General features: G+C 25.0%; 1 protein-coding gene, 1 long non-coding RNA gene and 1 other non-coding gene across 4 annotated transcripts; all 3 read right to left on the minus strand.

Annotated features, from left to right (window-relative positions):
* Positions 1-298: 298 nt before the first annotated feature.
* Positions 299-1,607, minus strand: LOC102656787. The gene is made up of 3 exons (XR_003305165.1): positions 1,561-1,607; positions 458-691; positions 299-367 (listed from the first exon to the last, which is right to left on the minus strand). It is a non-coding gene; the product is annotated as an uncharacterized LOC102656787 (long non-coding RNA).
* Positions 1,034-1,133, minus strand: Mir31a (microRNA 31a). Its single transcript, NR_034292.1, has one exon. It is a non-coding gene; the product is annotated as a microRNA 31a (primary transcript).
* A 6,288-nt stretch (positions 1,608-7,895) lies between the features above and the next one.
* LOC411731 (endoplasmic reticulum metallopeptidase 1) lies at positions 7,896-14,254 on the minus strand. 2 transcript variants are annotated; one of them, XM_006563847.3, is made up of 15 exons: positions 13,978-14,254; positions 13,610-13,637; positions 12,986-13,532; positions 12,788-12,915; positions 12,568-12,699; positions 12,352-12,472; positions 11,943-12,248; positions 11,637-11,866; positions 11,370-11,550; positions 11,090-11,274; positions 10,846-11,001; positions 10,539-10,744; positions 10,332-10,444; positions 10,075-10,250; positions 7,896-9,971 (listed from the first exon to the last, which is right to left on the minus strand). In XM_006563847.3, exons 2-15 carry the CDS (start codon positions 13,619-13,621, stop codon positions 9,807-9,809), a joined length of 2,658 nt encoding a protein of 885 aa, XP_006563910.1. In that variant the 5' UTR covers positions 13,622-13,637; positions 13,978-14,254; the 3' UTR covers positions 7,896-9,806. The 2 variants fall into 2 exon arrangements, with proteins under 2 accessions (XP_006563910.1, XP_016769242.1); XM_016913753.2 differs by lacking the exon at positions 13,978-14,254 and having other exon boundaries at positions 13,610-13,669.
* Between the last annotated feature and the right edge of the window lie 206 nt (positions 14,255-14,460).

Here is a 14,460-nt window from a genome sequence, read left to right on the forward strand (position 1 = left end):
ATAGATATAAACAATAATTAAATAAGAAAATAGTAAATATAATTATTAATTGTTATTTTATAATGATAAACAATTATTGATCAATTTTAGTAAAATATAATTGAATTTCTATATTAAATCCTATATATTCTTGCAACTATTATAATAATTATAAATTATATATAATTATAAATATAATTATAAATTATATCTTTGTTTAATTTTTATATATTTTATATTTGCATATATAAAATTAATTAATAATTATAACTTTTATTATAATTACATTTTTTTTAATAAAAAAAATATTTATTTTAAATATTTCACTTCAGTGCTGTTTTTAATTAATTTCAAATTTTCAATTATTGGTTTCAATTAGTGGAAACTCCTAAAAATTTATAAATATATTATGATAAAATTATTTTCATTTCAAGTAAAACGAAATGAATTTAAAATAATTTATAATATGCTTTATAACCTTATGCTGATGAAGAAACAATCTTAAGCTGCATTTCCTTTTTTTTTTATTTTTTTTTTTTAAATATCCTTTCATTTATTAAAGGTTTCAGGTTCGAAAAGTTCGTTGAAAGAATAGTCCTTCTAATGCATTAATTAGCTTGCGTAGCACGTTACAACGCTTTCCATTGAAGACAGCATCGCATCCGGTAGAAGTTCGGTCAAAAACAATCTACGTGGATCGCATATGACTTCGCTGCAAATTTATCAAAATTTATATTGTTAAATCAATTCACTATAATATCTAGTGGATTTAATAAATAAATCTGAGCTTTTTTTACCTATTTAATTCTAAAAAAAAATTTAATTAATAGACCAATAGAATGTGTTATATTTTTATTTAATTCTCCAAAATGATTAAATAAATTTGATCACAACTTTTTTAGGTATGTATGATTAAATTTTTAATAATTTTTTTATATACTTTTAAATGTTTTTTCTATGAATTTTGTCCTGTGAAATTCGTTAAATGATTATTCATGAAATTAGAAATGTAAAGATTCACTGATTTTTTTTGACAGTTGAAGATTGCGTTGGTGTCTGAGCGTTCGGTTGGCTGGATGTGACACAGCCGAATTTTAAAATCGCATCAGCTATGCCGACATCTTGCCTTCGAGGCGCCCAGTTAGAATCGTGATAATGTTCTTCTTATAAAAAATAATTAATATAAATGAAACACTCAATCACAATACACTTTAACAATTAAGGAATTTAATCAGAATGCAATCTCTTCTTTCTTTAGAAATTTTGTTAACATTTCAGTAAATTACAATCAATTTTAATATACTTTTATCATATTTTAAAAATATATATATATAAAATTATAAAAAATATTAAATGAATAATTATTTTCTATTACATTAAATTATTAGTAAATTATTTTTAATTGTATTTAAATATATTACTGTTAATGATGATTAACTATTTTAAATAATTCAATTAAAAAACTAATACTCTTAAATATAGAGTACTTTCTTCAATTTTTTATCATAATGTTGACAAATCGTAATCGTTCCTTTTAAATAATTTAAAAAATCAAATATAAAGTAAGAAATCAAAACTTACCAAAATTATTCACATTACATCTTCTCAAATTTTTACTACAATCTATAAATCTCTTCTAAAAAAAAGTCAAATATCAAAATGAAATTAAAAAAAGAAAAAAATCAAAACTTATCAAAAAATCTCACCTTAACAAAGTAAAAGAAATAATTTTCAAACAAATTAAAACATTTTTCATTGAAGTTTAATATTCCCCATAAATCAATCCTCCAAGAAGATTTTAAAGGTGGCATGGTGGTACAATTGTAAATAAAATTGCTGAAATAAAATTTTAATTAATAATCGATTAAACGAACTATCGATTGAATTTATTTAAATGAATTCCTCTTACTTGGATTAAAAATCATAGCGGATAGTATCAATGGACTATTACGTGAATACACCATTTTATACGAATTGATTGGTTCCCAAAACAAGTTTAGATAAATGGAGTTCCTACTGTACAGTAAATCGACGCGTGATTCAAAAGAGACACCTGCATGAGACTGGAGGCACGCCAAATAACTGATAGCGTGGGCGTCGTGACTTCGAAGACGACGTCGAATGATCTAACGTTCGAGAGGGGATGAAGTTTCCCTGTACTTCTTACTCCATTGGTCGGGAACCGATTCTACGATTCGTGTATTCCTTCTCTCCGTCTCCTGTTCTTCCCGATCGTTCTATTAACGAGTTACCACCTTCCGGTCGAGCAGGCGTTAACGAAGATCTTTTCAACAGGCACAGCTGCGAATTTTTTGCATCAATTGTTTGTTCTTTCTTCGTTCGATGAGTCCTGGTTTAGAAAGGAAACCAAAATGTGATGCAGAAGCAAATCTTGGGGCAAAGAGGCAAAGAATTTCGACCTTTTATGATATATTTCGTGCTATTATCACGTTTATTATATAGTCTCGAAAGATTTCTTTAAAAATTTCATTATTTTAACTTATAAAACTCTCATGTCTCTTTATTATAAAACTTTATGTTATAGGTGTATATTATTTATATTAGAAAGATTAAATTTTAGACTTAAATTTTATAATTTTTATTTGCATCCCGTATACAAGTTATTATCATATTATACATATTGTAAAAATATATTCAGATCGAAAAACGAGGGAACGAGTTAACTGAAAAGGATACACAATAATACTTTTAATGTAATAATTTATTCAAAATTATATGTTTTGTCAAACATTTATGTTATACTATATATATATATTTATCTTCGAATAAAATTAACTAATAATTGTTATTAGATCTCTTATTTTATATTTATTTCTGATTGAATAATAAAATTAAGATATTGAGATATTGAGATTGTTAGTAAATATTGGAGATCTGAAAAAAAAAACGTTATTGATAATTGGTAATAGATAATAAATAATAAACTAAAACTAAAAACGCAACGATAAAAGCAATTTTTCAAAATCTCTTTATCAAAATCTAAATTTCTTGCATCTCCATATAAGAATATTCTTCCTATTTTAAAACTTACAATTGAAATTATAATAGAAAAATAGTTGGCAAACAACATTGAAACATTAATAATTACCGTTAAATGCTAATAATTTTCAAACAATTAAAAAATCCTTGAGCATCAAAAGCAATATTTACTTACTATTAAATTAAACATATTATACCTCTACGAACGAACAATGCCCTTCCATCCAAGAATTGCGATAGAAATTGCAACGAACTCGCGTAACCAACCGGAAGTTGGTCCGAAAAGCGGGAGCGGATGCCTTTAAAAAGGATGATGAAAATGTGTTCACAACTATAGAAAGCATTCGATGGGTTGGAAGTGTTCGATCGCGAGCGGAGGATCCCCCGGGTCTTCGTGACTTCCGGTTCTGGACGACGCGCGTGTGCCAGCGGCGATGACCGGATATGGCGAAGAACCGACTGACCAAATCGTCCGTTCGGCGAGTCCACCGCTTCGTCTACAATGAGCTTTTCATGCGAATCACGCGTTCCCCTGTACCAAATACCAAGCTCGTATCGGTGACATCATACTCTTGCGTTGTATACCAGCGTGCACAGGTGAACGTGTGCCCGAGTATACAGTTGGATGAGACGATGTCGTTGCTCATAACACGAATCAATTTTCTTTCTTACTTCTTCTTCTTAATTTCAATGACGAGGAAAGGCGTTCAATCCGTGTGATAAAAAAATTATCGTGTGTTATTTCTTGATTTTTTCTCGTTACGATTAAGTAGTCTATTATTCTTGCTATATTTTTATGCTCGTTTTCGTTACTTTTTGTTTTAATTTTTTTTTTAATAGAAGAAAACATTCGACGCGATTGTCGCATCGATTGATAAATCTGTTGTTATCAATCTCGTTTGTCTATCTTCTCAAGTTTTTTATATCTTTATGGACATATGATTATACTGTAACTATATTTATATGTATCACTTATATATGCATATTTATACGTTTATTTGTTATTATATATTGTGTATGTATAATTATACTTTTTTTTTATATCGTTTTTATCTCTATATGATTTAGATTCAACTGATATATTTCTTTTTTTTAAACAATCAGATCTGTTTTTTTAAACAATCAGATTTTTAAAATTTTTAGTAACAATTTTTATTGAATAATGTATTAGGCTTTTACACAATTTACAAAATATTTTTTGATGATTCTAATCTAAAAAAATTGTTACGACAAGATACAGTTTAAACAAGATAAATACTTGTACGAGAAAAAAGTAAGAATTGATATAACTTCATAAAAAACATTGTTATTTTTATTTTTATTAATGAATTCTCAATCTGGAAACAAGTATAAAAATAAAGTATTTAACACGATAACATGATAAAACGAATAACGATAAAAGATTGATAATATTGCATAAAAATAAAAATTATAAACATTAATTATTAATATTATTCAATGAATCCACAATGAAATTAAAACAATAAATCTAAACGAATCTTTCATTTCCTAAACGATAATAGCAATCAAAAAAAAAAAAAAGAAAAATTAAACAATATTCAACAAGATTTATAAAGAATCAAAATAGAGATTTCCAAGTAACTTAATTTTTAATTCTAACGAAAAATCGCAAAAAAAAAGCTAAGCTTCAAAATTTGAGGGAGAGAGAAAGAAAAATCCAAAGAAATATTCGCGGAGAAAGTCATGGTAGGGTTCAGTGATTCGTGGCCCATCGAGAATTTCTTTCTGTTCCTCTGTCGTCACGATATTCACGTGACAAAGTTCGAAGTGTATAGAGGAGAAAAAAAAAAAAAAAAGAAAAAAAAAGAAACCGAGAGAAGAATAGTTAATCGGTAAACAAATCACGTACTTGTGGATGCATATATAAGACCATAGAACGTTGTGTACTTACACGACGAGCGAAAGGAACGCACGAATGCTGCGTATGTCCATACCTTCTGGATATTCGGATGTTTAATTTTGACTTATTAGAAAAATGGATTGATAAATATACCTTGTACGTTTATCAATGGAAAAAGAAACGTTAAATAATTTATATTTATTTTAAAGAAAAAAAAAACTGTGCATTAGATTTGGAAGATTGAAATAGAATGAGATATATATTATTTCGAATTACAATGAAATAATTCATTAGTTGATATAATGTCAAAATTTTACGAGATTTCGAATAAAATGTAAAATTGCACATTTCTCTTTTCTATCTTTTGCAAACACAATATTTCAATATTATGAGGTATTATGAGATTAATAAGTAAATAATTGTCATATTAAAATTGATTGATCGATCTTCAATCCTTCAAATTTCAAATCGGCAATATCTTAATAGTCACCCTTTCGATAGACGAAGAAAGAAGCGAAAGGCATAAGGAAGGAAGTAGGCCGTGCAAATGAGGTAGCCTGCCGAGGTGCTCTGGAACTAAAAAATCCCAGTCGGTTGCTAATTGAAGAACAAACAGACTCAGTTCAACACAGGATTCTGCGTGAAAAATCGCGACGACAATGAAATTTGGTTTGACGACATCATTTACAATACAGAATATTTGCATATCTTTTAATTTTAACAAAACAAAAATAGGTCACAGTTCATCCGAGTATAAAAATATTCTTCCAATTTTTATATTTTTTTTTTCACTCATTTTTTAAAATGGAACTCAAATTTTATAATGGAAAACAAAAATAAATATTAAAATATTAATTAATTTATCAAGAGTGACGAATGAATCTCTAATATTAATACACGTGATTGGTCATTCAAATTAAATTATAATTTATTATATTCCAATTTGGAATATTTTAAAATTTTTTTTTTTTTTACGAGATATATAAATATAAATGAAACATATAAATTGTATTAGTATGAACGTTTATCATATGTGTATGGATCATTAACAATAACAATTAACCCTACTTGAGAAGAATGAGATAATTAGTTTCACTTGGCAACTTTTCCAACTAACCGTTTTACAGCCGATTCATAATTAACGGTACTTTAATTTGCAAGCTCCCGATACAATTATCACCGTTATCGTTAAGTTTATTAAAATTATCTTACTATCTTACTAAGGCAAAACAAGAATCACTAATGTTATTCTTAAAATAATCAAACATAATCTTTTACACAAATATCAGTTCTACTGATACTAAAAACCATTACGTCTATTACGTAATCTGAAATCTCGATAATCTTTCAAAATAAATGAAATAATAATCGATGAATTAAAAAAAAAAAACAAAATTAATTCGATTTTAATTAATTTCTAATAATCGATCGATTATTCCTAATAATCTCAAGAGTTCCTTTTAATTTTTAAAATCTTAAATTTTAAATCAAAATAAAAATCAAACTATCGATAGTTAAATTAAAAAAAAAAAAATGAAGTCTTACCTTCAATTTTTTTTCAATTAAGTTTTACCTCTATTCCTCGTTAATAATCCCAATAAGCTTTATAATTTTTCTCACTTCGTATAAAAAAAAAAAATTTATTTAATACTGATCACCTTAGGTTTTAATAGTTTTAAAAAAATCTTCAATCACAATCGTTTTCAATTCACCGATATTCGTGAAAACTGTTATCGGTTAACTTCCGCGTAAAATCGATCGATAAACGAGCCAAACCGACAATTTCCATTAAGATAACCGCGATCCGCAAGCGTGACGCGAATGAAGGAAAAAAAAAAAAAAAAAAAAAATATTGTTTCGACCGGTTTCAAAACAGATTTTTTATCTGAATAGTATATCGTGCTCCTTTCCTTATCGTGCAACCATAACTGATAATTATTTTTCTTCTTTTCTTCTTTTATTTTCCCTTTTTCCCCTTCTCTTTTCTTCTTTTTTTCAAACCTGATGTCTCTGACGATTTATCACCAAATATAACCAGGTATCCCACATTATGATAAATCAACGTATTTTAGTTGTGATTATCAGACCGTTTTCACGGTTCGTGGCTCGCGAGTCGAATACCACGACCCGTTTGCAGATCAGTGTCGCCTCGACCAGGAAATCGGTCTCGTCTTACAGGATGCCAGTGCGTCAATATTGACACGTTTCTTACGAAACCGTATAAGAAAAAATGAAGATTGAAAAGAAAAAGGAAGGAATTGAAAATTTGATGAATTTTTACAGAAATCGAAGATCATTGGGTACTAGAAAAAGTTTAAGGTCATTCTTCAACATTTAATAATAATATGACAAGATTTATTAAAGTAATAATGGAAAGTTTGTTTTATTTTATTAAATATAAAATAATAAAATTTTTCATGGATTAAATTATAAGTAGAATTATTGAAATAATTTTTAACTAAATGTGAAGAATTCGCCACAATAATGGATTATCGGACGTTATTATTGAATACTTAATGAATTAAAATTTATTATTTTATTACGCTTTTCATAATGGTTTTAAATTTAATTTCAATATTTGAAAATTTAACAATTTAAAAAAATTACAAATTTTTAACATTTCAAATTTCAATTTTTAATTATATAATTTAATAATCTGTAAAATTTAAAATTCAACATTTTTTGAATCAAAAAAATTTTTTAAATAAAATATTGTCAAAATTGTAATGTATTATTCAGAATAATAGAATTCACTTGAGTTGCACATATAATCAATGATTACGAAAACAGGAAATTGATACGATCAATCAATGGACAATGGTAACAATGAATGATAAATTCTATAATATATATATGTATATATATATATATTATATTTAACAATTGCGGATAATTTCCAATTATTAAAGCAAATTCTATTATTAGTTTATAGACGTAATAATTTGATATTTATTACATATTTTATTTCATGTTTCTAAATTATTAATTTTGAAACACTATCAAATTAAAAAAAAGAAATTAACAGGAATAAACAAGAAAATTCAAATATCAACACTTTTATTCTTCATTCGTGTAAAACTTCATTTGTTTGCTAAGAAACATTAAATAACAATAGCATTACCCGTATATAAAATTACAATGTGAACATTAAAAAGAAGTAAGAATTATGTAAATAATTAAGCACATTTTCGAAAAAAAACAAATAAATACATATATGAATGACAACAAAATTCTTTCGATATTTAGTGATCATTATTATTATTAATTACTATTATAAATAAATAATGAAAATATTTCGAATAATAGAAATTTTTGTAAAATGAATAAGTGCAGAAATAAAAATCCAATAATAACATTATTTTGATACTTAACTGTGCGATATCATTCATAGTAAAGTTGTAACCATTTGTGCAATAAAAATTATATAATTAATGTGTTTAACAACGAAAATTATACATTATTTACACATTTTTTGTATGTAAATTTTTAAATATTTACTCAATTATAAGATAAATCACAATAAAAAAAATAGAAATAAAATTTCAAAATATTCTAATATTTAAGAAAATTTTTAATTAATAATATATATTAAAATCGAATTCAAATTTATAGATTATCAATTGTAGAAAATTAAATCTTTTAACGTTATCACATAACGAGTTGAACATACATGCATTTAAATATGTTTTTCTTTTACATTTGTGTATATTATATTAAAATTTCTCGCATACTATCTCCTAATAATACTTTAAACTTACATCCGACTATGCGATTGGCTATCAATATTGGCATAATTTTCTTATAATTAAATTTGAAAGTGTTCGATAAATATTTCTTAATTATATTCACTTTAACTTTTCAACTATTTACTGATTAATATACTATGCAAATTGAATTATTTAAATAGTACAAAAATGAAATTTAATACATACTAACAACTATCAACAACAATTAAAATAAATTCAGTCTCTTGACAATAACAAATGAAAACGAATGAAGTAATAAAAAAATTTTATCTCCTTTAAAAAAAACAAATTAATAAAACAACCCTTTAACAAATTACATTACTAAATTCTAATATAAGCATCTTTTAATCAATTATGATATGGTTCTCATTCTAAACAATTGTAACAAAAAAATCAACGAAACGTTAAAAGAAAAATAAATATATAAGACATATGTAGTAACTATAAAATTCATTAGTGAAAAAATTGGAACTATTATAGATTAATTTTATCCTAAATTTATAAACCTAAATAAATCTTAGTGTAACGCATAATAAAGCAGACTATAACATTTGTGCTTCAACTGGATTTGTAAAATGCATATATCGATCATTCAAGACAGAAGAATAATTATAAATAGTGTTCTTAATAGAGATCGCAATACAAAGATAATTATCGCATAGCGATGATTTTTCAATATTTCAATTTCTTCGATTCACTATCTGCTGTTACAGATTAGTTAGTCTACGGAAATTATTATTCTAGCATTTAAGAATTACATATAGTTGTAAATCTAAGGCATACAGTTTTGATATGCTAAATTATAGTATCCTACCATGACTATAATTAAGAAAATCGAAATTTTTCGAATTTTTTTATTCCTAACTTAGGTCTACCTTGAAAATTCTTTTAATCTATTTAATAATATACTAGTAAAAAATTTATATAAATAGAATGAAAAATATTCCATCCTGAATATATTTTTCTTTTTTTTTTTCCTATCTTTAAATGTAGATGCTTCTCATTATATTGCAAAAAATTACAAATAATATAAGATTATTTTAATTTTTAAGCTTATAATTTGTATTATTAAATATTATATATCTTGTAAATGTCTATATAACATGTAGTACAATGCCGTTTTCGTTAGGCTATCATTGACTATTCTTATAACATTCAGTAAACTATTCTCTAAGCATTCAATAAAGATTCAAGAGAGAATTAGTTTTGTATGTTACTTATTAAAATTGCCAAGAAGTGTATGTTGCTGTCCATGGAGTGACGACTGACCAAGATGGAAATTGTGCTAAGAATCGTTTGAATCTTAAAGATGTTTGGTGTTCACCATGTAAAAAATGACCACCTAATGCTATTGATAAGCATGGAGTTTTCGGCATATTATTTATCTACATAAGAAATACATAGATATTAAAAATATTATTAGTAAAATTAATACACACTCATTCATTTATTTATAAGAGTTTCATTTTAGAGTTTTATTTTACTTACATTCAATTCAAGGGAAAATGTAAAAGGAACACAATCAGATGCACAAGAATAATAAATAAAATACGTTTCTCTATTATTCCATTTAGGTCCTTCTAATGGTTTCCCTTCTAAAATAGACCACTTTTGTAAATGAACTCCTTTATATGGAGATAAAATTATACTTATATGATCCGGACCTAAAAATAAAATTTTAATTTTATTTTATTTTATTTTATTTTTATTTATTTATTTAATTTATATAATAATAAAAAAACTACCTGTAACATTAAAGGTAAAACTGACAATATTTTGTTTTATAGACTTTGAAATAAGTTCAAGTTTTGTTGGAATGCTAATTAATGGAGCAGGGCCTGGAATCCAACTTGTTTTCCTATTTAAAATATTTTAAAATATTAAATGTATATATGATTAAATTTTTTCTAATTTCTTTTAAAATAATATAATATTGAGTATATTAAAAATACCATAAAAATGTTGTAACAGGCATAAAATATGGTAGGCCGCAATATAATTCTTTTTCACAATCTTTTATTGTTGACATTACTGCACCTATTTCAGGTACCACAGCTTCCACACTATGTGGACTATTCATATCTAAATCAGCTATCCAATATCCCGTTCCAGAATAACGTAAATTACCATCAACATCATAATATTGTTTTTGTGTGTGCTGAATATATATAAATCAAATATTTTTTATTATAAAATTATCAATCATTTCAATTATTTAATTTAATCATAAATCAATCAGATTTTAATTATAAAGATTACCGCAATCATAAATCGTTCTGGTGCTAATGATGATAAATCACCACTATAAGGAAAACCAAGTGGAGTTAAAATTAATACTCCTATAGTTATTAAAAATATTCCCATTAATACACTTAAGATTCTCTCTGCATTTTTTATTAAAAGTACAAATGGTAACTAAAAATAAAGTATTATATTAGATTTTTGCGATATAATAAAAAATTTTTTTTTAAACGGTTTAACAAACAATAATTTAACAATATACCGTGAAACTAAGTAGCAGAGAAAAGAGAATGCATAACATATTAGCCATAACAACTTCCGAATTTATACTGCTACCAGATCGTCCCATTATAGGTATAAAAAGATAAAGAGCTCCAATTATTAAATAAAAAGATTGTATATAAGGTAGACATGTCGTCATTAAATAATAAAACAGCCATTTCCAACCTATGAGCAAAATGAATTAAAAATAAATAAGAATAACATTAATTTCATTATAATAATTTCATGATAAAATAATTCATTGATAAAATTATATATACCTCTCCATTTGTTAAAGAAATTACATCGAATTATATTTCCAACAGTAGGAAATACAACCCAATGTAATGGTATAAAACCAGATCGTATCTCAAATACAACACAAAAGGAAAGAACAGATATCCATATTATGGAATATGAATCACAATATATTTGATATAAAATCCATGCAGATTTAACTTCCTATAAAATGTCAATCAAAATTAAAAGATTTATAAAAATAAGAATATTCATAATATATATATTTTAAAATATTATTAAAAACTTGCCTTTTTTTGACGTGAGCCAATGAATAAAAAAAATGTCATTGATATGAAAATAGTTGGAACCACATACAGAAAAAATAACCATGCTGGTCTTGCATACCAACTCATAACTTTTCCAAGTTTAGTAAGAATAAGTGCGATTAATGTGCATGAAAGTATAGATATTAGCCACGAAACAATTATTGCTCCCGTACATAATAATAAATGTTTTAAATATATTGATTTTTTTGTATCTAAATTAAAATTTTAAATTTTGATTATATTAAAATTATATATTAATAAATTTGATTTAATACTATATGTACGTACCTCGGCGAGCATTTTGTATATTTAAATATATCGAATATATACTAACGATTATGCTAATAATATTAATTGTACATGCCATATATTGAGGCCATCTGATAACAAATGTACCTAAGAAATCAAAAAATACAGGGTTTCCTGTGTGATCTTGAAATGGTATCTCGGATAAATAATTATCTAATATTATTCCTTGTAATAAAGCAAGAATATTATCTCCAGTTCTTTGTAAAGATCCTAATGGTATTTGATGAATATTATCAAATTTAGTATGGTACACATATCCATTAGTTGCCCATGCAAAATCAAGGCCTATAATTTTATATATATATATATATATATATATATATAATATATAAATATTTAAAAAATAAAAAAAAGTATAAAATTAAAATAGATAATATAAAATGAATACCAGAAACATTTCCAAAGTCTCTAAATATTCGAAAATCAGTATCTCCAGGTACAATGCCACTTTCAAATATTTCTTGAGCTAAGGATGATGCATAAGGATAAGGAACAGATGCAGCATATATCTATAAAAAAAATAAAAATATATTAAAATATCTATAATAATAACAAGTATAAGATAATTTATACTATTATTATTATTATTATTATTATTCAATACTTGAAGCATCCAAGAACTATCAGGTCCAGCCTGAAACAATAATTCGCGACCACCTGCACCACAAGCTTCTAAATTTATAAAAGCTCGCACTTCTTTAGCCCAAGGATGTTGTGTTATAAAGCCATGGGAAGCCTGTATAATTATATAATTATAATTTTTTAAAAGATTAATTAAATTTCATTCATTTGTTAATAATTATATATAATTATATTTAATATACCTGTAATAAATTTTCTTCAGCACCATTAAATAAAAATATAATGTTATGCTTTAATAATTTTGAACTATGACTAATTACACGTAAAATTTCTAACATCACAGCACAACTAGCTCCATCATCAGATCCACCTAAAAAAGAAAATCAATTTAATATTTAATTAATAATAATCATTAAATAAAATTTTTTCATAATCATTACCAGGACTTTCTGGAAAAGTATCAAAATGACAATTTATCAATAAACTACTCTGAGTAGATCTATGAGGACCAATTTTAACAATGACATTTTGAACATTTCTATATACATTTGTCATTCCATCTAAAAATTTTAAAGGAAAAGCTCCACTATGCTTGGTTACATTGACTAGAATCTTATGATTCTCATTGGCTCCTTTAACTATATTATTAATGATATTAGTTAAATATTTAATTGCCAATACTTCATTTTCATAACTTCCAACAATTCGTGGTCCAATAGATGTAATATTCAGAAGATGATTATGTGCTCTTTCAGCAATAAATCTTCCAGGATATAAACCTTCTTTACTTATTGTTAATGGTTCAGGTAATTTCTTTTCAAATGTGATAATAATAATGGACACAAAAAGATAAAATGTAAAAAGAAAAAGTAAATGTTGAGTTTCATTTGGCAGTACTTCTTTCTTCTTTGAAGAAGCTTTATCCTCATATAACACATCACTAGTAGATCTTTTAGAGACATGTTGACGTAATCTTATTCCGTCTCTCTGAAAATTACCATTGTTAATATATAAAAACATAATTATACATAATTATAATCAAAATAAATGAAGAATAATCTTACCATTGTCTGCATTCAAATATAAAAGGCACTTTGAAAAGAAATTAAGCTTTTGAATTAAAATTAACTCAGAGATGAACCACAATATTTAATTTTATATGATACATTAATCACATATATTACAAATTGTTTCATGCAAAGAAAATTTGTATTATTTCTTGTTATTTCTTCTTCATATGAAACAAATAAAAAAACATACAAGATTTTATTAATTTTTTTTTTATCGTACTTGTAATCAAATATGATTTCAAATAATTGTACATAATATAGTATTTTTTGCAAAAATTTTACATAAAAATTTTATTATTGCAATTTTTTATTATGTAAAATTAATTTTTGAAATATAATAATTAAATAAATATGATGCCCACCTTTCGTTGTATCTTTCTTGTATCTTTATTTCTTATTTAATTGGCACAATTTCGTATTCGTTAGTTCAAATTTATTCCTCCATGATTCCACGTTAATATATCCTGGATCATTGTTATCAATCGATTTAATCTCCATAAAAATACATTTAGATAAAATGTATTTATACGTGCATTCATGTACCACTACGATTAGATAACCACATCATATTTTTTGAATAAAGATTTGTATGGACGATTGTTAGGTAGGTTACTCGATACTTGCTAATACGAATAAAATCATACTTATATACATATATCTGAATATAGCATTATAGAAAAGTTAGTAAAAATAGAGTATGTATCGCGGTATAATTTGTAGCTATTTAAAAGACAAAGAGCAATCAAAATATAAAATAGTAACTTATAAAATAATAAATGTAATTTTATGAATGAAAAATATTTTTATTATGTATGTAATTTATATTATTGATACTATTAAAATAA

This window comes from Apis mellifera, linkage group LG8 (assembly GCF_003254395.2).
Source record: "Apis mellifera strain DH4 linkage group LG8, Amel_HAv3.1, whole genome shotgun sequence".
NCBI lineage: Eukaryota > Metazoa > Arthropoda > Insecta > Hymenoptera > Apidae > Apis > Apis mellifera.

Excerpts from the sequence above, each read along its gene's own strand:
- LOC411731 (XM_006563847.3), bottom strand. Across the intron at positions 11,551-11,636 it reads TTGGCTCACGTCAAAAAAAG|GAAGTTAAATCTGCATGGAT; the intron begins GCAAGTTTTTAA and ends GACATTTTATAG. Across the intron at positions 9,972-10,074 it reads CATTTTCCCTTGAATTGAAT|ATAAATAATATGCCGAAAAC; the intron begins GTAAGTAAAATA and ends TTTCTTATGTAG.